The 27,510-nt window shown below is 51.0% G+C and overlaps 2 protein-coding genes across 2 annotated transcripts in view; one reads left to right on the forward strand and one right to left on the reverse strand.

Annotated features, from left to right (window-relative positions):
* The window catches only part of capn15 (calpain 15), a 144,216-nt gene extending 116,884 nt beyond the window's left edge, over positions 1 to 27,332 (forward strand). The window contains 9 exon segments of the mRNA XM_078418020.1: positions 12,391 to 12,599; positions 15,177 to 15,360; positions 18,820 to 19,043; positions 20,361 to 20,486; positions 22,071 to 22,223; positions 22,912 to 23,073; positions 25,585 to 25,667; positions 25,670 to 25,834; positions 27,182 to 27,332. Of these exon segments, the coding sequence (XP_078274146.1) occupies positions 12,391 to 12,599; positions 15,177 to 15,360; positions 18,820 to 19,043; positions 20,361 to 20,486; positions 22,071 to 22,223; positions 22,912 to 23,073; positions 25,585 to 25,667; positions 25,670 to 25,834; positions 27,182 to 27,261 (1,386 nt within the window). The 3' untranslated portion in view covers positions 27,262 to 27,332.
* Positions 27,333 to 27,486: 154 nt separating this feature from the next.
* amdhd2 (amidohydrolase domain containing 2) overlaps positions 27,487 to 27,510 on the reverse strand; it is a 21,317-nt gene continuing 21,293 nt past the window's right edge. The window contains 1 exon segment of the mRNA XM_078418391.1: positions 27,487 to 27,494. Coding sequence (XP_078274517.1) covers positions 27,487 to 27,494 — 8 coding nt within the window.

The raw sequence follows: 27,510 nt of genomic DNA on the forward strand, positions 1-27,510 counted from the left end.
GTGAAAAGGAGGCAAAGGGATGTCAGATCAGTGGACGGAGTGGGGTAAAGCCAGAGGGAGGTATGTAGGTGAGGGGGATGGGGTGTGGGGCGGGAGGAGGTGGGAGAAATGGGGAGGTGGATCAGGAAAGAGAGGGGGAGGAATGGTGGGATATTACTTAAAATTGGAGACTTCAATGTTCATGCCAAGGTAAAGATGGGAGTGGGGGAAGAGCTTCTATCAAACACATGCCTCGCCTTTCAATGCTTCAACTTTCACTTTTGTTTTAGTACTCCACTGTTTTGTATTGGTCTGGAATTATGGTTCCCTGCTCTAACTTGAAAACAAATAATGGGGAAATCTAATCTGATAATGAAGAAGCAGTGGTATTGGAACAAAGAGATTCCGCATCTGAGAAATAGCTCCAAGCCCTTCAGTCATGTTGTTCAAATGCTCCTGCTTTGTGTGGCCAGTCTGTCTGAGGACAGGATGGCTGGTTTTGCAGCTTTGGAGGGAGGAAGTGTCATGGAGTCTCCAATGTCTCGGCCTAGAACGGTCTCCTGTGAGAACACAGCACTTCCTCAGCACTGCCCGGGTGGGAAACCAGTGGCAGGTTGCAACCCACAAGGTGATTCCGAGGCAAGAGTGGTACCACTGAGCCACTTTAACACTGCTCGATGAGTCAAAGATGAACTAAAAAGCCAATTTAAAAATGACAATGTCAAATCCAGCCACTGTGCTCACAACAGTCATGATGCAACCTTATAGACTTGGGTTAGGCCTCATTTGGAATATTGTGTGCAGTTCTGGACATCCCGTTACAGGAAGAATGTGGAAGCTTTGGAGATGGTGCAGAGGAGGTTTAGCAGAATGATGCCTGCTTTAGAGGGTGGTGGTGGTGCCTGGAACACAATGCCAGGAGTGGTGGTAGAGGTTGATACAACAGTGATATTTAAGAGACTTGTGAATCGGCACTTGATATGGAAAGAAGGGATAATGATCATGTGCAGGCTGATAAGAGTCTGCCTTGGCATCATGTTCAGTATAGGCATGGTGGGCCAAAGGTTCTGTTCCAGTGCTGTACTGTTCTATGTTCTAACCAGTGCTACCTAATGCAAAGTGCTGGAGTAACTCAACAGGTCAGGCAGTATCTGTAGAGGGAATGACAGACCGCGCTTCAGATCGGGACCCTTCTTCAAACTCAGAAGATGGAGCAGGAGAGTAGTAGGAATCACAGAGAGGGAACAGTGAGAGAGGGTCTCAAATACTCCCGTCGGGAGTAGGAGTAGTACTTCAAAGTAGACATACCTTGAGGAGATTTTGTAGTGGATGCAATTTTAGCCTCCATTATAGTGCTCCAGGTGTTTAGGTAACATCATAAATTTGCCTTAGCAACAGTTAGGTGCAGTTACACCATGTAACTGCACACCATGATCACTGTTCAAAAATAAAAGTTCACCCATGTAAAAGAGATAAAATGAAAACGTCTCTGAGTCGAGTCTCTGGAATAATCTTCCTGACACGATAGTGGAAGCAGACTGAATCTTTTTAAAGCAGAATTAGATCCCCTTTTCCCATTTTGAGAAGCAAGAGGTTACCGTAGTGATGTGGAGTCGAGAGCACACTCAGAGTATTGAAACGTGGAGCCCAAGAGGCTGACTAGTCTTCCGCTCCTAATTTGTGTGTCGTGTGGTTCTCAGGCTTGCCCCATCAGATAATGTCAGCAAAGACCAGGTCCCATCGTTGTCTGCATTTTAGTAGAAGGGTCCTGACCTGAAACGTCGCCTGTCCATTCCCTCTACAGATGATGCCTTACTGAGTTCCTCCAGCACTTTGTGTTGCCAGCCTCAGCCCTTCCTTGTGTCTCCCGCTGTTTGTCTGTTTTTGTCAGTTTGCATCGCGGTAAACCCCCACCTATTTCTACTTATTCTTCTGAATGACCTAACGCTCGCGTATACTCCCGAAATGTGTTCACAGATGATGTGGTAACATTAGCTTCGCTCTAGCTGAGTGTGCTGGGATCTGCAAACTCAATGCAGAGGATCAAAGCAGCTTAGCGCGAGTCTGAACTGCTCCCATCGCTCCTTGGGACAGCATAATCCAGGGCTAATTTGATTTACGTAACAAGCTTATTAAAGCAGTTCACTAACAATTCAGTGGCTCCTTCCTGCAGAGTGCACAAGGGCAGGACTGAACTGAAGTAAAATACTTGGGATGGAGAGAGTGCTGCCCAGATTGGTTCGTGGGAGAGGGGGTTTGAGGACAGAAACTGCAGACTTGAACTCTGCTGAGTTGAGAAGAATGGGAGATCTAACCCCAACTGGAATATTGTCCTCAATCGTGGTCTCCTCACCTTAGCAAGCATTAGAGAAGGTCCAGGAAAGATCTCTGAGAATAGTTCCTGGCTGAGGGACTGCAGTTACAGGATTTAGGGAGTCAAGTGAAGGGTGGGACATATGCAGTGAATGGTAGGGGGGTAAGGACAGACTAACCTCGAGTTCAAGTCCATGGCTCCTTGAAAGCAGCCACATGGGTCAATAGGGTGGTGAATAAGGCGTACTCCATGCGTGCCTTCTGATTATAGATAATTCAAAGCTCTCCCATGAGGTAAATTGGAGATCATCTTACTAGTCTCATTTGCCCATGTTAGGCCCATATCCCTCTAAACCTTTCCGATCCATTTATCTGTCCAAATGTTATTCTACGTGTTGTTATAGTGGCAGCCACTGATTCTGGAGTAGACTGCCTGCAGAAACGTCGGGAGGCAGTTTCTATCGTGGCACTTCAGCAGGGAATTGGATCCCGGTGGAGGGAAATTACAGTTCTGAGGAGAATAGGCCGGCCAGTGGAACAAGGGAGTTGCCTCGGTGTGTAACCAGTTTGAACATATCAGGCTGAATGGCCTCCAGCTACTGTGGAGATGACAATACTTTGCAATAAACATAACATTGCTCATTCTGATCACAGCAACACCGTTCTGAAGGTTCATAAGATAGTCAGAGCGGGCAGCGTGTGGCAAAGTGCCCAGCGGGTGGACAGCTTGATAAACGCAGCTCAATTTTACAGAACTATTCCCCCCCGGCATTTGGATAAACACAAACAAATTGGGCCAAGGTTATCTGCTTTCAAAGTCTACTGTGCATATAATTCATACATTTCAGAGCAGGCGAATGCCTCTTTGCAGACTTAACAACTATCTGTTGTAATGAGGCGTTCTCTTGAAGGGACTTGGTGCATTTATCATTGCATGATAAATGTACAAAGGTTATCAGCATGCGCCCTAACCAGGAAACTGATAAATGATCAATGTTTGTGACAAGCTGTACCTTGGATCATGCTCATGTAAGATCAATTAAAATCTACAGGGCTGCATGCAGCACTCTGCATCTGGTGCTGAATCTCTCTCTGCATAACACTCTCAAAACCTGATGGGATCACTTCACTGTTTTGCGCCCCAGTCACCCTACTCCTTTTTCCACTTGCGTACACTCATCTCCCATCCCGAATCTCCCACTTCCCTTTTATCCCCATTTTTTCCCCTCCTCCTGCCTCCTTCCACCCACGTCCCTCCCTCCAGCTTTACATTTCACTCCTACTCTCCCCTCCTTTGCTGACACCTGCCTCCTTTTCATCTTTAGCCATTGCCACTTACTCCACCATTTGCCAATCACACAGCTCCCTCTCGCCTGTATCAACCTATCACTTGTGCCAGGCTTTGTCCCGCACATACCCCTCTTTTCCAGCTTACTCCCCCCCCCCCACTACATTCAGTCTAAAGAAGTGTCCCAACCTGAAACATTGCCTGTCCATTCCCTCTATAGACACTGCTAGGTCCCTGCTGAGTTCCTCCATGACTTACTGTTGTTCATAAGTCCTAGGAGCAGAATTAGGCCATTCAGCCCATCAAGTCTATTCTGTCATGCAATCATGGCTGATCTGTCTTTCCCTCTCAATCCCATTCTCCTACCTTCGCCACATAACTCATGATACCCGTACTAATCAAGAATCTGTCAATCTGTCATAAAAATATCCAATGACTTGGCCTCCACAGCCGTCTGTCGCAATGAATACCACAGATTCACCACCATCTGACTAAAGAAATTTCTTCTCATCTCCTTTCTAAAGGTACATCCTTTTATTCTGAGGCGTTTGACGGTACAGGGCCTGTACTCGCTGGAGTTTAGAAGGACGAGGAGGGACCTCATTGAAACCTACCGAATAGTAAAAGGCGTGGATAGACTGAATGTGGAGAGGATGTTTCCACTAGTGGGAGAGTCTAAGACGGTTGGTAGAACATAGTACAGTACAGAATGTGTAGGAAAGAACCGAAGATAGACACAAAAAGCTGGAGTAACGCAGTGGGCCAGGCAGCATCTCTGCAGAGAAGGAATGGGTGACGTTTCGGGTGGAGAAGGGTCTGAAGAAGGGTCTCGCCCACGCCTGAATGTTGCCTAGGTGTTACTGTGTGCAGCCATCGACTGCTTCATTTCCTCAGCAGCTGCAAATGACTTTAATATTGTGCAATCTTCAGCAAACATCAAGGCTTCTAACCTTACAGGGGAAAGTAGGTCATCTGTGAAGCAGCTGAAGACAGTGGGGTCTGGGTCACTACCCTACTGTGAACTGGGATGACTGGAGTCCAACACCACCATCTTACCTTCTTTAGGTTCCAGCATCAAGTTTTGTTTGGTCATCACTCCCGAGAAGGTGTTGGGATGTTTTGCTATATTAAAGCTGTTGTTATTTGATGAACTTGCATAGTCCAACATTTACTCGGCATAATTCACATTCAAGACTCTCTCGTCTGGACTCCCAATCCCAGAAAGGACACAACCTCCTCCTGCAGCACAATCCCATTAAAGCTCCACTCCTTCACGCCGATCCGAAACATCACCCATTCATTTTCTCCAGAGATGCTGCCTGTCCCGCTGAGTTACTTCAGCTTTTTGTGTCTATCTTTAGTACAGTACAGGAACAGGCCCTTTGGCCCACAATGACTGTGCCGAACATGATGCCTGCACATAATCCAGACCCCTGCATATCCCTTGATAATGTGGCTCATGGTTCCTTCCTGCCCCTCCCACTTGCAGTTTTGGGGCTGTCAGGAAGTGTGCTCTGGGAGCACGTCACTGCTTTACCCACGTTGGAAAACGGACATCACAGAACAGCTTTAATTGTCAACCTGCATCTGCAGTTCCTTACCTTGTATCACAGGGCGGCTGCTCTTTGCCCGTGTTTACACAGGATGTTTCTGGGATTTCCTATCGTGACAGAAAGCTGCGAAGTTGTAGCAGAGCGTAGCTGAGAGCAGAGACAGCCACGGAGAGAAATGAAACAGGCAGGAGCCGCAGTGCAGAAGGCAACATTGTTGCCCGAGGTATTGCCATCAAGACGTTTGTTCTTGCTAATTGGGAATCGTTAGACTGAAAGAGCCCTCACTGAAACAATCCCTTTGCACTGCAGAGCTCTGCCTATTGCCGAGCGAGGGGAGGGAGGTGAACGGCCAGAGGTCTCGACCTCTCTGTTCTTCAGCAAGATAATTAGCTAAACTAACAGAATGTCATAGTTTACATCGAGCAAATTAGTGAGCAAAACGCAAAGTGATGGGAGAGCTCAGTGGGTCAGGCAGCATATGTGGAGGGGCTGGAATCCCCAGCCGCTGCCTGACCCGCGGAGTTCCTCCAGCACCTTATGTCTTTTCTTGTAAATCAGCTGCTGCAGTTCCATGTATCCACAGGACACCAAGCAGTCTGGGTCTGGGTCTGCTAGAGGTTAGAAGAACGAAAGTTGAACTCTTAATGTCTCAAAAGGTGAACTCACAATGTGTCTCAAAAAGGTGATTTTGAGACATTCAAAGTTATACAGGTCATGAAGATGGTGCAGTTTCAGCCGTGACACATTGGGCGACAGAACGGATCCCAAAGGGCCTCGTAAGAAGCTCCTGCTCCCTCTGTAATAGAACACAGACTGGTACGGCCCTGACATATTGTGGCCTTTTCTCGCCTCCAGTTTATTCCCACCCCACCCCAACCTCTACTTTCACTCTAAAGAAATGTTCTGATCCGAAACATGGCCCATTCTTTTTCTGCAGAGATGCTCCTGACCCGCTGAGTTACTCCGGCACTTTGTGTCAATCTTTGATATAAACCAGCGTCTGCAAATCCTCCCTACAGAGTAGTTCATAGGAACAGGCCCTTCAGCCCACAATGTCTTTGCTGAACATGATGCCATGTTTAAACTCATCTCCTTTACCTGCATGTGATCCATATACTTCCATTCACTGCATATGCCTCTTAAACGTCTGTATCGTGTCTGCCACCCCCACCACCCCTGGCAGCGCGTTTCAGGCCTCCGCCATTCTGTGTGAAACAAAACTTGCCCTGCACATCCCACCTTAAAGCTGTGCTGGTAAACTTGCCCTGCACATCCCACCTCAAAGCTGTGCTGGTCGGCTGAACATATATTTAGACACTCGCTTAACACAACCTGGGACTAAAGTGTGATTGAACATTCAGCAATAACAAGCTAAAGACCCTTCAATTTATGGAGAACACTGCAAGGAATGATAAGCCAGTTCGTCAGAATGTCAGAGCCATTTTACTGATGTCTGAGCGTGGTGGTTTATATTCTGCCGAGACTTCCCTAGACTGTGAAGGAAATGTTCAGAACTGCACTCATGACAGCTGAGGTTTTGTCAAAATTATTCTGACCTTTATTTATCCTTGCATTATAATCATCTTTGTCATGGTTATGGCATGAAATTCAAGTAAAGTCAATTGTTTTCATCTGAAATAAAATTTCAGTTACCTGTTCGTTGACCAAACCGATTATTACCGCAGTCATGTTGCTTCAAGTGGCTTTTCTCTCCCTAATGGAGATGAAACTTTGCTTCAGTTGGTCCACAGAGCGGCACAATGGCGCAGCGGGTAGAGCTGCTGCCTCACAGCACCAGGGACCTGGGTTCAGTCTGCACCTCAGCTGCTGTCTGTGTGGAGTTTGCACTTTCTTTCTATGACCTCAGGTGCTCCAGTTTCCCCCCACATCCTAAAGACGTGCAGGTTGGCAGGCAAATTGGCCTCTGTAAATTGTCCGTAAAGTGTAGGTGGAGGGGTAGAATCCAGGAGAGTTGATGAGAGCATGGGGAGAATAAAGTGTAAATGGGTGGTTAGAAGGAACTGCAGGTACTAGGGTTCAAAAACAGACACAAAGTGCCGGAGTAACTCAGTGGGTCTGGCAGCATCTCTGGGGAATATGGACGGGTGATATTTTCGGTCGGGACCCTTCTTCAGACCGATTGCAGGGGGAGTAGGTAGTACGCTGTGTTCAGCTTTCTTCCCCCTTTCCTTCCCCCTTCCCCCCCCCCCCCCCCCCCCCAACCATGAGTCTGAAGAAGGATCCCGACCCAGGACAGCACCTATCCATGTAAATGGGTGAGTGATGGTCAGTACAGACTCGGTAGGCAGAAGGGCCTATTCCCGATTCTCAGAAACACATATGGGGCAGGAAGGCTCAGAATCCCCATCTCCTCCCGGTGAACAGTTCTGCCCAGAAACAGGGACCTGGGTTAGAAATCCTCCTCCTTTGCAGCAGCAGCAGCTTGCTGGGTAGTTTCAGGGACTGGCACACACACACAGAGCTGCCCGGGCAAGGATGGTATGCTCCTGAAGGACAAGACTGGGGGGCATGTTGTTTTGTGAGAGTCTAGCTGCTGAGAACAACTGGCTAAAGGTGTGGCCTTCCAGTAAAGACCACAGCTCACTGACAGCGTCCAACAGATGTGGGCGGCAGGGCTGCCACGGGCCATTGCTGGGCATAGAAGCCCTGTCACCGGTCGGTCCCCTGTTGCCCTGGCGGGGCGGCCACTGGTCAGCGGGTGACCCATGGTGCCTGTGCTTTGAGGCTGCCTTCAGCAGCTGGCAAGAGCAGCAACAGTAACTCTACACTTGTCTCCGCTCTTTATTGGCTCAGACGTGATTGATCTGACCTGGCAGCATCAGTAATGACCGAATGTCAGCAGAAAGTGGTTCCCACTCAATATAACTGTTTTTGATTGAATTGATTGAAAGATACAGCACGGAAACAGGCCCTTCAACCCATTGAGTCAATGCTTACCATCCATCACCCGTTCACATACTTCTTTGTTAACCCATTCTCTCATCCACTCCCGGCATGGAATAGTCTTCATCCTACTATAGTTACTCAACCAGACGCAACTAAATTTAAGGCAGCTCTTCTCCAAGAAGCCCTTCTTGCTTAACTCCATACTCCGCCACCTCCAGTTTAAATTCCATTTGGAATATTTTGGAGGACCAAGAACCACAATTTAACCTGCAAACCTGCACGTTTTTGGGATGTGGGAGAGTCAGAACTTAGTCACCGCAGCCAGAGACTGCTGGATGCCTCTGCATCTGAGCAGCCGCAGGGTCTTTCCCCAGTCCCTGCTGTCCCCAGTGTGCCTCTCCAGGGCTGGCCTTCCCAGTCACAACCAGGCCTCACCAACACAGACGGCACAACCCACATCATGGAACACACCTCCACAGGGTTGCAACGAATGCATCAAAGTCAGACTGATAGAAAGAACATATACAAGGGGGGGGGGGAAGAGGAAACTAGTTCTCACATTTGTGGGGACGAATGTGTGTTTGTGCACTGGAGTTTGAATTTAATAATATTGTGGGAGCTTGTTCATATTTCTGGGCATTTGTAACCTGGGAACAGCTTGTACGTGGCAGGCAGCCCCCTCTGCTGGCCACACTCAGCATTGCCCATTACAGCTCACACAAAGCTAGCTACCAGTGTAAGAAGGAACTGCAGATGCTGGTTTAAACCGAAGATACACACAAAAAGCTGGAGTAACTTAGCGGGACAGGCAGCATCTCTGGAGAGAAGGAATGGGTGACGTTTCGGGTCGAGACCCTTCTTAAGAGTTACTCCAGCTTTTTGTGTGTAGCTATCAGAGTGATGGTTTTAAAACATTTATTACCAATTCCTGGGAATGGAATCAAAAGCTGTTAATAGTTGTATTCAGTAAGAAGCAGAAGCGCATGATAGTCCACAACACAAATTGCTGGAGCAACCCAGCGGGTCTGGCAGCATCTTGACAGGAATGGACAGGCGATGTTTAAGGTCCTGACCTGAAACATCCCCTCCACAGATGCTGCCTGACCTGCTGAGTTCCTCCGGCACTTTATGTTTTGCTCAAAAGTCCAGCGTCTGCAGTTTCTCATGTCCCCAGGGTAGTCATCCACCCACTGCCCCTTGCTGATGGGTCTGGTTCTGGAAGCCGATGCTGTTGGTGTCAGGACCGCTGGCTGTCTAGCATGGAACTGTATGTAATGCAGTTTGGATCAGCCTCATCCTCAAGTGGACAGATTTATTGGGATCCGCTTTGCTCCCTGACCCCCAGCGATTCAATTTGTGTGTCCGCGGCTCTCATTATCAGGATGAAAGGCAAGTCATTCTGGCTGTGTCGGAAGGAAAACCTTCAGTAATGGTTCTTGGCAGTGAGGTGTGGCTCCTTCTGCTCGTTACTTGTGAAGAAATGAAAAGGGTGCATGGGGAAATACTAAAACACTGACCTCTTCAGTACAGTCTGTATCATGATTTACCGTTTAACAAACCTAAGTCTTTGGCATATCATTAAACATTCTTCCTTCTCTGAGAAAACCTCCCTAACCCTACTTATACAAATATTCCTTTTATATTCTGTGAGACTGTGCAAATTTAACTCCCCCCAAGAGATGTGGTCGTTATACTTTTTAATGAGGAGTGAAAGACAGGAACCCAACACCTTCTGTGTAAAAATAAACTTGCCCCACACATCTCCTTTAAACTTTGCCCCTCTCACCTATAACATTGTGAGAGTCACAGAAAGAGTAGACGGTCTTTCTTTCAGAACCTTTTACCCAGGGTGGAGAAGTCAAAGACAAGAGGCCAGATAAGAGTTGGTCTTGGCATCATGCTTAGCACAAACATTGTGGGTCAAACAGCCTGTTCTATGTTCAGTGTATCTTCTACTCAAGTGTTAAAGTTGCTGAGGTTTTCCTGACTGCTGTTCTAAATCGATATTATTCCCCTAAATCCACCTTGTTTGATGACCCTCTGTTGTTAGTGCATTTGTGCTTTGAGCTGATTAATGTTGTATTTGGAGAACTATACCTCATTAACACATTCCTTGTAATGTTATTAATGGTCTTGTGTTTTAGGACTGCACCTCATTAGTGTATTCCTGGCAGTTAATGGATGCTATGTCATCAGTTTCACTCCCAGCACATGGGTGCCTGGCCTGCAGACCTCTGCTGCCTGAGCCTTTAACTCTAGTTGTGCTTCATCATATTCCTGGAAGAAACATCATTTGGGGCTTAATTAAAACAGAAAAAGGCACAGTGCTAGAGTAACTCAGCAGCATCTCTGAAGAACATGGATAGGCAATGGGGCAATGTCTTGGGTCGGGCCCTTCTTCAAACTGATTGTTGTAGTGGGGAGAGAGCTGGGGGTAGGATGAAGCCACACAAGTAATGTGAATACAGGTGAGACGGGTTTTGATTGGGAGATATTTGCACAAAGGCCAGAAGTGAAAAATGTGAGATAAAGATAGAAGAGGGGTGAAATATGAAGGGGGAGAAATAGGTGTGCAACAGTTGCAGTGGTCAGAACCCTTCTTCAGACTGAGTGTAGGGGTGGGCAGGGCCAAATGTGTATACAGAACATTGAAATTCTTTCTTGCAACAGCTTAACAGGCCTGCAATACACAAAATGTATAATAATTTTCAAAGTTCGATAAATTAATAATCGTAATGCTAATGCAAAAATTGACCAAAGTCTGTAATGCAATGAAAAACACTGTCCATAGACGTTCATAGTTGATGAGGTTAGTGTTGTGCAATGTTCAAGAGCCTGATGGTTGCTAGGAAGAAGCTGTTCTTGAACCTCGTAGTCAGGGTTTTGCAGGCTCCTACACCTTCTTCCTGATGCTGGTAGCAGGGTGAGAGTGTGGCAGGGTGGTATAGGGCTATTGGTGCTTTTTTGAGGCAATAATGATTGAATAATAATGAACACAAATATAAAATATAGAACAGTACAGCACAGGAACAGTCTCTTCACCCGCCATGTCTGTGCTGAACATGATGCCAAATTAAGTGAACTCATCTGCCTGCACGTCCATATTCCTCTAATCCCCGCCTACTCATATGTCTGAATAAAAGCCTTTTAAATATCACTATCTTATCTTCTGTCACCACCGCCCCTAGTAGCACACTCCAGCCACCCACCACTCAGTGTGTAAACAAAATCCTGCCCTCCACATCTCCCTTAAACCTCCTGTCGAGATGTTGGGAGAATGTGGCCAATGCCCAAGAACGAAGGAGGCTGCAGGGAGTGGTGGACATTGCCCAGTCTGTCACGGGATCTGCAAGAAGCCCTGCCTCAAGAAGTCAGCCAATGTCATCAAAGACCCACACCACCCTGGCCACTCACTGCTAAAGCTAGGTTCTAAAGCAAGGCAGATAGTCTAGCTCTCACCAACGAGAGAGCGGTCCTGACCTCCCATCGACCTCATTGGAGACCCTCAGCTATCTTTAGTTGGACTTTATCTTGCACTAAATGTTATTCCCTTTATCCTGTATCTGTACACTGTGAACGGCGTGATGGTAATCGTGTAATCTTTCCACTGACAGGATAGCACACCACAAAAAAAGCTTTTCGCTCTACCTTGGTACAGAATAAACTAAATTAAACTAAGGTCTGGAAGAAAGTACAGCAGTCTGAGAGCCATGAACTCCAGGTTTAAGTACAGCTCCTTACCAGTAACCTTCATGCTGTTGAACACTGCACAAGGTCAATCACTACCCCACCTCAGCACCAAACCTCTACAGATCTTGCACTGAGGTGGAACTGTGCACTTTGACTTCCACGGTTTGGTTACCTTGCATAACATCATTTATTTATTGTATATTTATTGTTGAGTTACATTTAATCTGCCTGTAAAGTTGCAGCAAATCAAAATTTCATTGATCTGATCCTGGTGATAATTAAACACTCTTGTCTCTTGACATTGTTTTTGATTTGTATCTATTTCCTATTAGTGTGGCATAGTGGTGTAGCAGGTTGGGCCACTGCCTCATAGCACCGGAGACATGGGTTCAATCCTGACCTCGGTTGCTGTCTATGTGGAGTTTGCACATTCTCCCTGTGACCGTGCAGGCTTCCTGCAGGTACTCTGGTTTCCTCCCACATCACAAACATGTGCGGTTTTGTCAGTTAATTGCCCACTGAAAATTGTCCCTGGTGTGTAGGGAGTGATTGAGAAAGTGGGATAACATGGACCTAGTGTGAACGGTCAGCGTGGACTCAGTGGGCCGAAGGGTCCATGCTGAACCAATCAATCAGTGACGACCCTGTGCTCTCTTTCAGAACCATGTGAATTTTGTGGACGACAGCTTCCCGCCAGGCCCGCAGTCGGTGGGCTTCCCTGATGGAGACAGCGTGCAGCAGCGGGTGAAGCAGTGGCTGCGGCCCCATGAGATCAGCTGCAACACTTTCAAAGATCGCAACGTCAAGTGGTCCATCTTCAGGACGCCGCGACCCTCCGACATCTCGCAGGGGCTGCTAGGCAACTGCTGGTGAGTGTGGAGGTGCCCGTGCGGCCTGGGCAGAGTGCGGCAGCATGGCTGCACCGTGCAACGCACTCGTGGTTAGGCACGGGCAGCTTCTGGTTTGTTGTTCACAGTGGCACGAAGGTGTAATCAGGTCACGCTGAGCCTCGAGCCCTCTCCCAGCACCGGCTAAACTACAGGTGCCCACACTCTGCTGGGAACTCAGAAGCAAAAGCAGTCGGCGGGCCTGGCTGTGGGTGTTGTGGGGCTCCGGGTTGCGGGTCTCCGGGCCCTTGTCCCGGTGCGAGTCCGGGCCTCTCGGCTGCAGCCTGCCCGCCCGCCTTGGGGAGAGCCGCGGCCTTGAGCCCGGGCCGGGCTGCGGGTGAACGATGCCAAGGCTGGGAAGGTGCCCAGTGTGGAGGAGGTGAAGCCTCTTCCTCTGAAGGGCTGCGAGCCCGGCGGGAACAACAGGGCCGAGCCAGGTAACTGCCCGCCAACCCTGCACCACAACACAGCCAGGGCAGGGGGGCAGAACAACACGTTGAGTCTGATTGTGGTGAGGTTTATGTTGCATTCCTATTTCTCATCTCCATGTTTTTGTTGTTTGGCTGACGGGTGTGTTGGTAGCAACTGATGGTAGGTATCCCATGTAGGGCTCCATGCATCATAACCTCAGGACCTGCCACACAGAACAGTACAGCAAACACAGAGTACTGGAGTAACTCAGCGGGTCAGGCAGCATCTGTGGAGAACATAATGAATAGGTGATGTCCCAGATTGATCCCTGGGATGGCAGGACTTTCATATGAAGAAAGACTGGATAGACTAGGCTTGTACTCGCTGGAATTTAGAAGATTGAGGGGGGATCTTATTGAAACATATAAAATTCTTAAGGGGTTGGAGAGGCTAGATGCGGGAAGATTGTTCCCGATGTTGGGGAAGTCCAGAACCAGGGGTCACAGCTTAAGGATAAGGGGGAAATCTTTTAGGACCGAGATGAGAAAACGTTTCTTCACACAGAGAGTGGTGAGTCTGTGGTACAGGTTACTGAGCTGGATGATCAGCCATGATCATATTGAATGGCGGTGCAGGCTCGAAGGGCCGAATGGCCTACTCCTGCACCTATTTTCTATGTTTCTATGAAACCCTCCCAGTTCCATCGCTCCAGCCTGAAGGCACTGAACACAGTGGTGGCACACTGCCAGAGGCCCAGGTTCGATCCCGACTTCAGGTGCTGTCTGTGTGGAGTTTGCACGTTCTCCCTGTGACTGCGTGTTTTCTCCGGGAACTCCGGTTTCCTCTCACATGCGTGTTTGTAGGTTAAATGGCCTCTGTAAATTGCCCCCAGTGTGAACTATATTCTGCACTCTGTATCTTCCCCTTTGCTCTACCTATTGTATTGATGTTTGGCTTAATTGTATTTAATTGTCTTCTCTGATTAGCATGTAAAACATAGGTTTCACTGTAGCTCGGTACACTTTACAATAATAAACATAAACCTAATGAGAAAGTGGGATAACAGAGAATTAGTGTGAACAAGGGATCGATGGCAGACTCACTGGGCCGAAAAGCCTGTTTCCATGATGATCTCTGAACTAAACAGGATGCTGCGAAAGTTATTGGAAGTCCTGCCCTTGTTGGCTGTGATGAAACAATCATGGTCTAGTCCTCTCACTGTGTGGGGCAGTGGGGGAAGCAGAGGCCAGGCCAAGCACACACTGAGAACAAGGGAACAGTCCGTTACCCCTGGCCATGGCTCCTTGCACACTGGGTGCTGGCCCTGCACACTGGGTGCTGGCCCTGCACACTGGGTGCTGGCCCTGCACACTGGGTGCTGGCCCTGCACACTGGGTGCTGGCCCTGCACACTGGGTGCTGGCCCTGCACACTGGGTGCTGGCCCTGCACACTGGGTGCTGGCCCTGCACACTGGGTGCTTCTCCCCCTGGTTCACTTCCCATTCCTACAGGAAGGGAACACTTCACCTGACTTCAAAAGCATCCCCACTGATGCTGATTTCAAATAATGAGAGAGGGTGGCTATGTTTAGTTTTGAAACAAAAACCTCAAATGCATATTAAAAAAATCAGAATGTTTGGATCAATCAGCATCAGAAATGTGGGGACATTTTTCAATGGGAACTTCTTTGTTTCACTTTTAATTGTTGCTTTTCAACAATGCCTGACCAACTTATTTCAAGTGTTTTCTGACTTTGATTGGTTGAAAGAACAGCAAGGGAACAGGCCCATCGGCCCATCAAGTCCACACCGACCATCGATCACCGTTCACACTAGTTCTGTGTTATCCCACTTTCTCATCCACTCCTTACACACTAGGGGCAATTTACAAAAAGCCAATTAACCTACAAACCCGCACGTCCTTGGGATGTGGGAGAAAACCAGAGCACCCACACGGTCACAGGGAGATCATGCAAACTCCACACAGATAGCACCCGAGATCAGGATTGAACTGGAGTGTCTGGCACTGTGAGGCAGCGGCTCTCCCCTTTATTTCACGGACCCCGCTTTGCCAGGGCGCCACGTGGCCCGCGTGTCTACCCTCCCCACGCTGGGCCTGCCGGTGACGGCTGCTCTCGGCCCCTTGCAGGTTTCTGAGCGCTCTGGCTGTGCTGGCTGAACGGCCTGAGCTGGTGGAGAGGGTGATGATCACTCGGGCCATCTGCCTCGAGGGGGCCTACCAGGTACGGCTGTGCAAGGACGGCACGTGGATAACCGTGCTGGTGGATGACATGCTGCCCTGCGATGAATACGGTTACCTGCTCTTCTCTCAGGTAAGAGAACTCCGCTGCCTCCGTCTGTCATGTGCAACAGTACGTGATCCAGGCTGAAAGCTACGGTATGTACATGGGACTGTATAGATCTGCAGTGGCATAGATTAGGAATGGTATAGATATGCAATGATATAAATGTGCGGTATTATAGAATTGAATAGTATGGAATTGTATGGTATGGAATGTGTAGCTGTGGGATGGTATGGAATGAAATGGTATAGGTATCATTAGTTTTAAAGATACAGCACGTACATAGGCCGTTCAAAACACCAAATCCACACCGACCATCGATCAGCCGTTCACATTAGCTCTGTGTCATCCCACATCCTCATCCACTCCCTGCACACCAGGGGCAATTTACAGAAGTCAATTAATGCACATACCCACATGTCTATGGGATGTGAGGAATCTGCCGCACCTGGAAAAATCCCACGCAGTTACAGGGAGAACTCCACACAGACAGCAGGCCAGGTTCGAACCATGATCTCTGATGTACTGTCACAGAGGTGTGAGTTACCCCTACCATGGTGACATCAGGTCCATCAGCTGAGAGCTCTCGTGCCTGCTATCTCTCGGCAATACTTGCCAGTGTGGTTGCTATGTCAACTTTATGGTTGGTTTACACCTCAATATTATGTCTGTTGGACATCGTATCATGAATTTTCACTTGTGCACTATTATGCTTCATGCAATAAGCTAGATTTACAGTGTAAAATAAATTGTGTTTACCTGACCAGATAGCTTAAGTAAATTATCAACCAGTAATGGATTCCCAATTGGTTCATAAAGGTTGGTGTGGTGATGAAAAAACAATGGACTGGGATGTGGCAGAGGTGGGAGCAGTGCTCACAGTGTGCATGGTGACTGCGGCAGTACAAGGGTTTAGTTCAGTTTAGTTTATGGTCACATGTGCCAAGGTATAGTGAAAAGCTTTTTGTTGCATGGTATCCAGTCAGCGGAAAGATTATACTTGATTACAATTGAGCTGACCAAAGGTTTCAAAGGTCTTTTAATTGTCACGTGTGCCAATTAAGGTACAGTGAGATGCAAATTACCATACAGCCACACCAAAAAGGCAACAACACACACAACTACCTAAAAGTTAACATAAACATCCACCACAGCGGATTGCCCACATTCTTCACTGTGATGGGAAGCAATAAAGTCTAATCTTCCCTCATTTTTCTCCCGCGGTCGGGGCAGTTGAACCATCCGTCGGGGCGGTCGAAACTCCTGTGGTTTGGAGTTCCCGAAGTCGGTCTCTGATGTTAAAGTCCGCAGGCACCCGCGGTTGGAGCTCAGAGGTCGATCCCTGGGAAAGGGATCATGAGCTCCACGATGTTAAAGTCTGCAGGACTTTCCTTGCATCTCCGTCGAGGTATGAGATTAGAAAAAAAATCCCCCAACCCTCTCCCCCACCCCCCACATAAAACAAGCTAAAGAACACTAAAAACATACATTTAACACATACTAAAAAAACAACAAAGAAGGAAGGGATAGACAGACAGTTGGCGAAGCAGCCATTGCTGGCACCACCTGGTGGTGACAGGGGACAGTTTCACAGTGTACGGGTACAGGATAAAAGGAATAATATTAGTGCAAAATAGTCCAGTAAAGTCCAATCAAAGATCGAGGGTCTTGAATGAGGGAGATGGTAGCTCAGGATCACTCTCTAGTTGTTGATGGGATGGTTCAGTTGCCTGATGGCAGCTGAGAAGAAACTGTCCCTGAATCTGGAGGTGTGCGTTTTCACACTTCTGTACCTCTTACCGGATGGGAGTAGAAGGAGTGGCTGGGGTGAGACTGGCCCACCCTTAAAGCAGGTGTTCTCCACGGCTGGTTTCTGGCCTAACTGCCCGAGTCTCAGAATACCCAGTCACAGGAAGAACCATCAGCAAAGGGAGACACAAAGTACTGAAGGAACTCAGTGGGTCAGATGGCATCTGGAAGGAATGGACAAACAACGTTTTGGATTGGAACCCTTCAGACAGCAGTAGAAAGCTGGAAACGAGAGGGGTGTGACAGCCTGGCAAGTGATTGGTGGATGCAGGTGAGGGGATTGGATTGGTAGATGGGTGGAGTAAGTGACAAAGGAAACAAAAGGGTGTCAGAGGAGAGGAGAGGAGAGGGGAGTAGGGGGAGTGGAGTGGAGAGGGGAGAGGAGTGGAGAGAGGGGAGGGGAGTGGAGTGAAATGGAGAGGAGTGGAGGGGAGTGGAGAGGGGAGGGGAGTGGAGAGGGGAGGGGAGTGGAGTGAAATGGAGAGGAGAGGGGAGTGGAGAGTGGAGTGGCGAGGGGAGTAGAGAGGAGTGGAGAGGAGCGGGGAGTGGAGAGGAGAGGGGAGTGGAGAGGAGAGGGGAGTGGAGAGGAGAGGGGAGTGGAGAGGAGAGGGGAGTGGAGAGGAGAGGGGAGAGGGGAGGGGAGTGGAATGGAGTGATGGAGAGGAGAGGAGAGGAATGGAAAGCCAGAGGGAAGGATAAGGGTGGAAGAGGACATGGGGTGGTGTTGTTAGAGGAGGGTTAAGGGGAAATGGGGGGGCTCGGGGACTGTAGATGGTGCCATGGAAGGTGAGGGAGGTGAGGAGAGAGGGAAGGAGCAGGGTGACTGGGGCTAGGACCCTCGATCCTCTTGTACCTCGACATGTTGTAGTGACATTCCATTGTATGTTATATGGTGTTTAAACCCTAACAATGGCATTTGTGGATTAACAATGATTAAAATACCTTATGTGGCCTGAAGAAAGGTCTCGAACCGACACCTCGCCTATTCCTTGTCTCCATAGATACTGCCTGACCCACTGAGTTACTCCAGCTTTTTGTGCCTGTCTTCGGTGTAAACCAGCATCTGCAGTTCCTTCCTGCACATAATAGCACGATGTGCATTGTACCTCACTGCACTTACACATCTGACAATAATCTCCACTTGACATGGTTACCTGTGACGTTTATCCTGAGCCTTATTCAGTTGCTGGTTTGAGAGCATTGGGTTATGGAGACAGAGCATGGAAGAGGAGCTTCCCATTTGATCAAGCTTTCGTTTCCACCAATCCTACAGCACATCTGTATTCTCTCCACATTCCCATCAACCTTCCCCAGACTCACCTAAACGCCGGCTGCAATTTACAGCAGCCAACGAGCACGTTCTTGAGGAACCCACACAGTCATGGGGAGAAGGTGCAAACTCCACACAGTCAGCGCCAGAGGTGGGTATTGAACCTGCATCTCTGGAGCTGTGAGGCAGCAGCTGTACTCGCTGCGCCACGTCCCATGATGAGGTAAACACTGGGGTCTACACTGGTCCACGAGTGCCCAATGTCCATGTGTAGGTGCACAGATTACAGAGATTGATGTTAGAGGACACTGTAACTCACAGCTAAAGGCGCGACATAAATGCAGGATGTTGTTGTGTGTGAGTGCTGGCGAGGCCTCGCCTGGTGTTGCTGTAATGGGTGTGTGTGACAGGCGCAGAGGAAGCAGCTGTGGGTTGCGCTGATCGAGAAGGCTCTGGCCAAGCTGCACGGCTCCTACTTTGCGCTGCAGGCCGGCCGGGCCATCGAGGGGCTCGCCACCCTGACCGGCGCTCCGTGCGAGAGCCTGATGCTGCAGGTCAGTTCCACCAACCCCCGCGAGGAGCCCATCGACACCGACCTCATCTGGGCCAAGATGCTGAGCTCCAAGGAAGCTGGGTAAGATCACACCCATCAGCCCGGAGTGGGCAGAGGCAGGGTGCTTTACTGTCTGATGCCCCACACACAGCTATGAGCTTCTTACTTGCAGCAGCTCAACACACTTGGAAACATGTAAAACCCATAATAAACACACACACACACACACACACACACACACTAATAGTGCATGTAAAACCCATAATAAACACACACACACACACACACACACTAATAGTGCATGTAAAACCCATAATAAACACACACACACACACACACACACACTAATAGTGCATGTAAAACCCATAATAAACACACACACACACACACACACTAATAGTGCAGAGACAAAAAATATTGCCACCTAATCTATGTAGTTCAGAGCTTATTTGGAGGTTGCGGTGTTTAATAGCCTGATGGTTGTCAAGACTTGTGGCACTGAACATAGAACTGGCCCTTCGACCCACTATGTGCTGAACATGATGCCAAGTTAGAGACACAAGGAGCCGCAGACACTGGCATCTTGAGCAAAACACAAAGTGCTGGAGGAACTCAGCAGATGCTGCCTGACCTACGGAGTTACTCCAACATTTTGTGCTTAGCTCATGATGCCACGTTAAACTCTGCCTGCAATTGATCCATATCCCTCCATTCCCTGCATATCCATGTGCCTAATTAAAAGCCTCTTAAACATTACTATTCTATCTGCTTCCAGCACCACCCCAGGCAACGTGTTCCATGCGTCCAGCACCCTCTGTGTCACAAACGTGCCCCCCCTGCATTCTCTTTTAAACGTTGCCTCTCTCAACTTAAAGCTCTAGTCTTTGACATTCCACCCTGGGAAAGAGGTTCTGACTGTCTCCTCCATCTGTGCCTCTTATAATTGTATAAACCCCTATCAGTTCTCTCCTCAACCTCCGACGATACAGAGAAAATTATATGCCAAGGCTTTCAGTGCTGCTGAGGTTCGGTAAACAATGGTACAGTATGACACTGACCTATTGATTCCAGCCTCAATGGTGTGCTGGTTGAGTGATGCATATATTAAATCCTCTGCCGATATTACCTGCAAACTGGACTAGTTGTAGAATAGATTCGTAAAGTGAGCTGGCATTGAATGAGGTGATTTGGCCCATTGTGGGTGTGCTGGCCCTTGATGGCACGATTCAAGTGATATCTCCCATAGCCCCACCCTGCAGATTGCCATCACCCTGACCCGGTCTCATCAATGTTACCCCTGGAACAACCTCAGACACGCACTGGGTCTTAAAGTTTGTACTCCCTCTCAGTCCAAATATTTTGGTCAACATCCTCTTCTCTGTCTTGTCAAACGTTCAGATTTCTGATGGGGGCTTCTTGCGGAGGTGGCAACATGAAAGTAGACGACACCACGTATGAAGCCACGGGTTTGCGGCCTCGCCACGCCTACTCCATCCTCGACGTCAGAGACGTGCAAGGCTACAGGTGAGCGGCAGGGAAACCCAGCACCGTGCGCAAAGCCTCCACCTCCTCACGGTCACCATCCTCATCACCAGCTGTAACGTCTCCACTCCTCATGAAGGCATCGGCTGTTTAACTCCTGAACGTTCTATCCCTCTCTGGTCCTGCACATAAACCTCAACATTACATTACATTACACTACACTACACTACACTACACTACACTACACTACACTACACTACACTACACTACACTACACTACACTACATTACACTACACTACACTACACTACACTACACTACACTACATTACACTACACTACACTACACTACACTACACTACACTACACTACACTACACTACATTACACTACACTACATTACACTACACTCCTCCTCGCTCCTTATCTGACGGCCCTTGTCTCCTTTTCACCTCTTGCCTTTGTCCAGCCATCTGCCAATCAGCCCCCTCCTCGTGATAGATTTTGTCTTGCCCCCACCTCTCTTCCAGCTTCACCCACCCCCCCCCCCCGGGGCAGGGTTGAGAGGTGGTGAGTGACGGGTGAGGGCTGGGGAGGTTGAAGGGTGGCGAGGGTGAGGGCTGGGGAGGGTGAGGGCTGGGGAGGGTGAGGGGAGGGTGTAGTGACATGGGGAGGGTGAGGGGAGAGAGTAGCATGGGGTGGGTGAGGGGTGGGGAGGCTGAGGGGAGGGTGTGGAGGGTGAGGGGTAGGGAGGGTGTGGTGAGGGGAGGGTGGGGAGGGTGAGTGGAGGGTGAGGGTGTAGTGAGTGGAGGGTGAGGGTGTGTAGTGTGGAGGGTGTGCAGTGGGGAGGGGGGTGGGGAGTGTGAGGGGAGGGTGAGGGTGTGTAGAAACATAGAAACATAGAAAATAGGTGCAGGAGTAGGCCATTCGGCCCTTCGAGCCTGCACCGCCATTCAATATGATCATGGCTGATCATCCAGCTCAGTAACCTGTACCTGCCTTCTCTCCATACCCCCTGATCCCTTTAGCAAAAAGGGCCACATCTAACTCCCTCTTAAATATAACCAATGAACTGGCCTCAACTACCTTCTGAGGCAGAAGGGAGGGTAGTGGGGAGGGAGAGGGGTGGGGAGGGAGAGGGGTGGGGAGGGAGAGGGGTGGGGAGGGAGAGGGGTGGGGAGGGAGAGGGGAGGGAGAGGGGTGGAGAGGGGTGGGGAGGGAGAGGGGTGGGGAGGGAGAGGGGTGGGGAGGGAGAGGGGTGGGGAGGGAGAGGGGGTGGGGAGGGAGAGGGGTGGGGAGGGAGAGGGGTGGGGAGGGAGAGGGGTGGGGAGGGGTGGGGGAGGGGTGGGGAGGGAGAGGGGTGGAGAGGGAGAGGGGGTGGGGAGGGAGAGGGGTGGGGAGGGAGAGGGGTGGGGAGGGAGAGGGGTGGGGGAGGGAGAGGGGTGTGGAGGGTGAGGGTGCGTAGTGGGGAGGGTGAGGGGAGGGTGAGGGTGTGTAGTGGGGAGGGTGAGGTGAGGGGTGTGGATGGTGAGGGTGTGCAGTGGTGAGGGTGTGCAGAGGGTGAGGGTGTGCAGCAGGGGCAGGCCCCCGTGTGTGTCTCACTCCGCTGCCACTGCTGTCTCCGCTCAGGCTGCTGAGGCTGCGGAATCCCTGGGGCCGATTCTCGTGGTGCGGCAACTGGTCGGACGATTGGCCGCACTGGCCACAGCACCTGCGGCACGAGCTGATGGCGCACGGCAGCAGCGAGGGCGTCTTCTGGATCGAGTACTCCGACTTCATCAAGTGAGTGAGGACGATCCGTGTGATGGGCACCATCCACTGTCCATGGGTACGGGCATGATTGGCGTGGTCGGCACCATCCATGGGTACGGGCACCTGCTGCCTCCTCGTGCTGCCTCCTCGTGCTGCCTCTCTCTTCTCCCGGTCTGTGGTTTCCTCCCACATTCTCTGGTTTGTGGGCTAATTGGCTTCTGTAAATTGCACCTCGTGTGCCGGGAGTGGATGAGAACGTGGGATGACACAGAACCAGTGTGGACGGGTGATCGATGGTCAGCTAGGAATACAAGGAATGCCCACACGTAATACGCGATATTTGAATCTGGTGCACATTGGGGACCCTTGGACCATCTTTACTCGGACTTTGCCTTGCACTAAACGTTACTCCCTTTATATCCTGTATCTGTACACAGTGGACAGCTCAATTGTAATCCTGTCTAGACTTTCCACTGTTGGATAGCACACAACACCAAAGGTTTTCACTGTACCTCAGTACACCTGACACCAAACTAAACTATACTAAACATGGGTCAAACTAACCCACACACTGGTTGCCTAACCTGCAGCCGATCCATATTCTGAATTTCCAAGCAATCGGTGGGGCTGGGACTCGGTGGGTTTCTGCGTCGGGTCTTTCAGTCAATCAACTTTTTTCAGTCTTGCCACCTAACTGATTTGCATCCTAATTGTGCAGGTATTTTGATTCCGTTGACATCTGTAAGATTAACTCTGACTGGCACGAAGTGCGACTGATGGGGACCTTCCCGAACCGAACAAACGGCCCGGTGACGGTGACGGCACTGACGGTCCTCGAGCTCACCTTCCTGGAGTTCCAGCTCTTCCAGGAAGGCAGCAGGTGGGACAGCACCTTCCCCTTGAGAAACCCTCGCCTCCCCTCCCCACCATATCCCCACCCCTCCCCGCCATATCCCCACCCCTCCCCACCATATCCCCACCCCTCACTGCCATATCCCCACCCCTCCCCACCATATCCCCACCCCTCCCCACCATATCCCCACCCCTCACTGCCATATCCCCACCCCTCACTGCCATATCCCCACCCCTCACTGCCATATCCCCACCCCTCCCCGCCATATCCCCACCCCTCACTGCCATATCCCCACCCCTCACTGCCATATCCCCACCCCTCACTGCCATATCTCCACCCCTCACTGCCATATCCCCTCCCCTCCCTGCCATATCCCCTCCCTGCCATATCCCCACCCCTCACTGCCATATCCCCACCCCTCACTGCCATATCCCCACCCCTCCCCGCCATATCCCCACCCCTCACCGCCATATCCCCACCCCTCACTGCCATATCCCCACCCCTCACTGCCATATCCCCACCCCTCACTGCCATATCCCCTCCCCTCCCTGCCATATCCCCTCCCCTCCCTGCCATATCCCCTCCCCTCCCTGCCATATCCCCACCCCTCACTGCCATATCCCCACCCCTCACTGCCATATCCCCACCCCTCACTGCCATATCCCCTCCCCTCCCTGCCATATCCCCACCCCTCACTGCCATATCCCCACCCCTCCCCGCCATATCCCCACCCCTCACTGCCATATCCCCACCCCTCACTGCCATATCCCCACCCCTCACTGCCATATCTCCACCCCTCACTGCCATATCCCCTCCCCTCCCTGCCATATCCCTCCCCTCCCCACCGTATACCCTCCCCTCTATCATATCCCCTCCCCTCACTGCCATATCCCCACCCCTCCCCACCATATACCCTCCCCTCTAACATATCCCCTCCTCTTCCCGCCATATCCCCTCCCCTCACTGCCATATCCCTCCCCTCCCCACCATATACCCTCCCCTCCCCACCATATACCCTCCCCACCATATCCCCACCCCTCACTGCCATATCCCACCCCTCACTGCCATATCCCTCCCCTCCCCACTATATCCCCTCCCCTCACTGCCATATCCCCCACCCCTCCCCACCATATACCCTCCCCTCTACCATATCCTCTCCTCTCCCCGCCATATCCCTTCCTCTCCCCGCCATATCCCCTCCCCTCACTGCCATATCCCTCCCCTCCCCACCATATACCCTCCCCTCCCCACCATATACCCTCCCCACCATATCCCCACCCCTCACTGCCATATCCCCTCCCCTCCCCGCCATATCCCTCCCCTCCCCACTATATCCCCTCCCCTCACTGCCATATCCCTTCCCCTCACTGCCATATCCCCACCCCTCCCCACCATATACCTCCCCTCTACCATATCCCCTCCTCTCCCCGCCATATCCCCTCCCCTCCCCGCCATATCCCCTCCTCTCCCTGCCATATCCCTCCCCTCCCCACCATATACCCTCCCCTCCCCACCATATCCCCTCCCCACCATATCCCCTCCTCTCCCCCACCATATCCCCTCCTCTCCCCACCATATACCCTCCCCTCCCCGCCATATCCCCTCCCCTACCTTCACCTAACCACCCCTACCCTCCTCTTCCCTCTCCTCCCCGCACCTCTCCTCCCCTTCCCTCCCATCCCCTCCCCTGCCCTCACTTCCTTTCACCTCTCCTGCCCTCACCACCCACCCCCCCGCTCACTTCCCCTCCCCTCACCTGGGGGAGTGGGGGATGGAGATGGGAGAAATGGTAGTGCACTGGGTGTGGGTGGGGTGCACAGGAAAATGGAAGGAGTATTAGTTGAAGCAGGAGTATTCAATATTCACACCGTTGGGTTGTAAGCTACCCAGGTGGAATATGAGGTGCTGTTCCTCCAGTTTGCATGTGGCCTCACATTGGCTGTTCCTCCAGTTTGCACAGTCAGAGTTGTAAAGTCCCCTTACGAAATGATTTGTGAGTCGTACCGAAAGTTGCATGTAATGTTTACACCCCCTGCTCCTCTCCATATAAAGACCCCGTTCCAAGAAATGAGAAATAAAATAGTGCAAATGCTGGAAATCTGAGATAAACCTGTCTCTCTGGAACTACCCAGCAGGTCAGGCAGCATCTTACGAATGGGAACCAGTCAGTGTATCAGGTCACCAGCCTTTGTCAGAGCTGAGGAACATCAGATAGTGGCCAGTTTCAGAGAGGAGGGAATGAGATTCATTTCTGAACTTTCTCTCTTAGCAAAGTAAGCAGCATAGTGTCTGGAGCCAGTGTCTCACAGTGCTGGAGACCTAGGTTCCATCCTGACCTCAGTGTGGAGTTTACACCTTCTCCCTGTCACTATGTGCTCTGGTTTCCTCCCACATCCCAAAGATGTGAGGGTTTGCTTAATTGGCCTCTAAATTTGCCCCTAGTGTGTAGAGAGGGATGAGAAGTGATTTTAAATCAATCCAGTTCACTTTAGGCCGCTGTGGTCATTTGCCCTGTGACCTCTGACCCTTGCACCCTAGGCGCTCGGACACGTCGGACAGCCACTTGCTGGACCTGTGCATCATGGTGTTTCGAGCTTCCTTCTCCAGCGGCAACAAGCTGGCCCTGGCAGGCTGATGGCGCACAGCAAGCGGGCGGTGAAGAAGTTTGTGGGTTGCGACGTGGCGCTGGAGCCTGGGGAGTACGCCGTCGTGTGCTGTGCCTTCAACCACTGGCAGATGTCCATGCCCGGCCTGACCTCTCCATCACCGTCTCTATCGCCGGCAGCAGGTGAGGCCCACCGACACAGGAACAGGCCCTGCAGCCCACACACCCCTGCCCTGCCCTGCCCTGCACAGTGCCAAGGCCAACTCTCCTCTGCCTGCATCTCATCCACATCCCTCCATTCCCTGCATACACATCTGCCTTTCTAAACCACCACTGTCTTGTATCTGTCTCCACCATCACCCTTGGCAGCGTGTTCCAGGCCCCCACCACTCTTGTTAAAAACTCGCTCCACACATCTCCTTCAAACTTTGCCCCTCTCATATTAAAACTATGCCTTCTACTCTGTGACATTGCCACCCTTGGATGAAAGGTTCTGCCTGATCTGTGCCTCTTGTAATTTTATACACAGTGAACTCTTGTTTTAACGGACCTCTTTAATAACGGATTTTGGTTTTAGCGACGAACCTACCGTGGGCTGCCCGTGCTACCCCCGTCCCCAGCCACCCCAGACGCTGACTGTCCCGGCTGCCCGTGCTACCCCTGTCCCCAGCCACCCCAGACGCTGACTGTCCCGGCTGCCCACGCTACCCCTGTCCCCACTGCCTCCCCGCTGCTGACTGTCCCGGCTGCCCGTGCTACCCCCGTCCCCAGCGGCTGACTGTCCTGGCTGACCCTGTCCCCACTGCCTCCCCGGCCGCTGACAGCCCCGGCCAAGTTGCCAATCCTTCCACAAGGTGCACCAGCCAGCTGCTTCTCCAGCTGCCTTCTCCAGCTGCCGCACCGCCTGCCTGGCACGGCTGTTGTTGCGGTTCACGTTGTAGCCCCTGGGACAGCGCTTCCCTCAGGCCGCTGCCACTGACAGGACGCACTCGGTCAGCGTGGAGACCCCCTCCCCTCTCTCCAGCTGCCGCTTCTTTTTCTTGGCCGTTGCTCTGTCCACTCGGCCTCTCTCCCCCACCGTCCCCTCCCCCCCCGGGTCGCCAACAAACTGCAGCAGGCTGACCAAGTCATCATTCCACGCTAGTCCCGTTTGGCCCAGACCCATCTCAACCATTCCGACCCATGTGTCTGTCCTCATGGTCTCACATGAAACCCCTGGTGTATTTGTGATTGGGCCACATCCATGTACAACCTCCCCACACGCTTGCACCTCGCCAGAGAGCCACTGAAATGGGACCAGCGTTGTGGTCGGCATGGACAAGTTGGGCCCAAGGACCTCTCTCCGTGTCCGTGCTGTATCACTCCAAACTTCCTTGACTTCAAATGCTCAAGTTGGTTCTACTCACATGACATGGGAAGCAGGCCCTTCGGCCCAACTCGTCCATGTTGTTCAAGATGCCCCACCTGTGCTTGGCCCGTATCCCTGTGAACTGTTTCTCACCAGTAGCCTTTTCATGTTGTTGCACACAGCTGCAGTACTCATGTTGAATACAAGGTGCTGGAGTGCCGCAGCGGCTCAGGCAGCATCTCTGGAGGACATGGATAGGTGACCCTGCCTTTTGGGTCGGGACCCTTCTTCCATTCCCGACGCAGCTCAGACAGGGTGTGAAGAACGTTGCCTCCTCCACAGACGGTGCCTGAGCGGCTGAGTTGCTCCAGCACTGTGTGCTCTGCAGAGTGCCAGCTCCTGCCACCAGGGCCGTCTTAACGCATGGCCTGATGGGCACTTGCCCAGGGGCCCACGAGCATAGGGGCCCCATGCTGATCTGTGTATGTTAAGTGACTTGCAATAAATAAAT

Source organism: Rhinoraja longicauda, chromosome 21 (genome assembly GCF_053455715.1).
Source record: "Rhinoraja longicauda isolate Sanriku21f chromosome 21, sRhiLon1.1, whole genome shotgun sequence".
Lineage (NCBI taxonomy): Eukaryota > Metazoa > Chordata > Chondrichthyes > Rajiformes > Arhynchobatidae > Rhinoraja > Rhinoraja longicauda.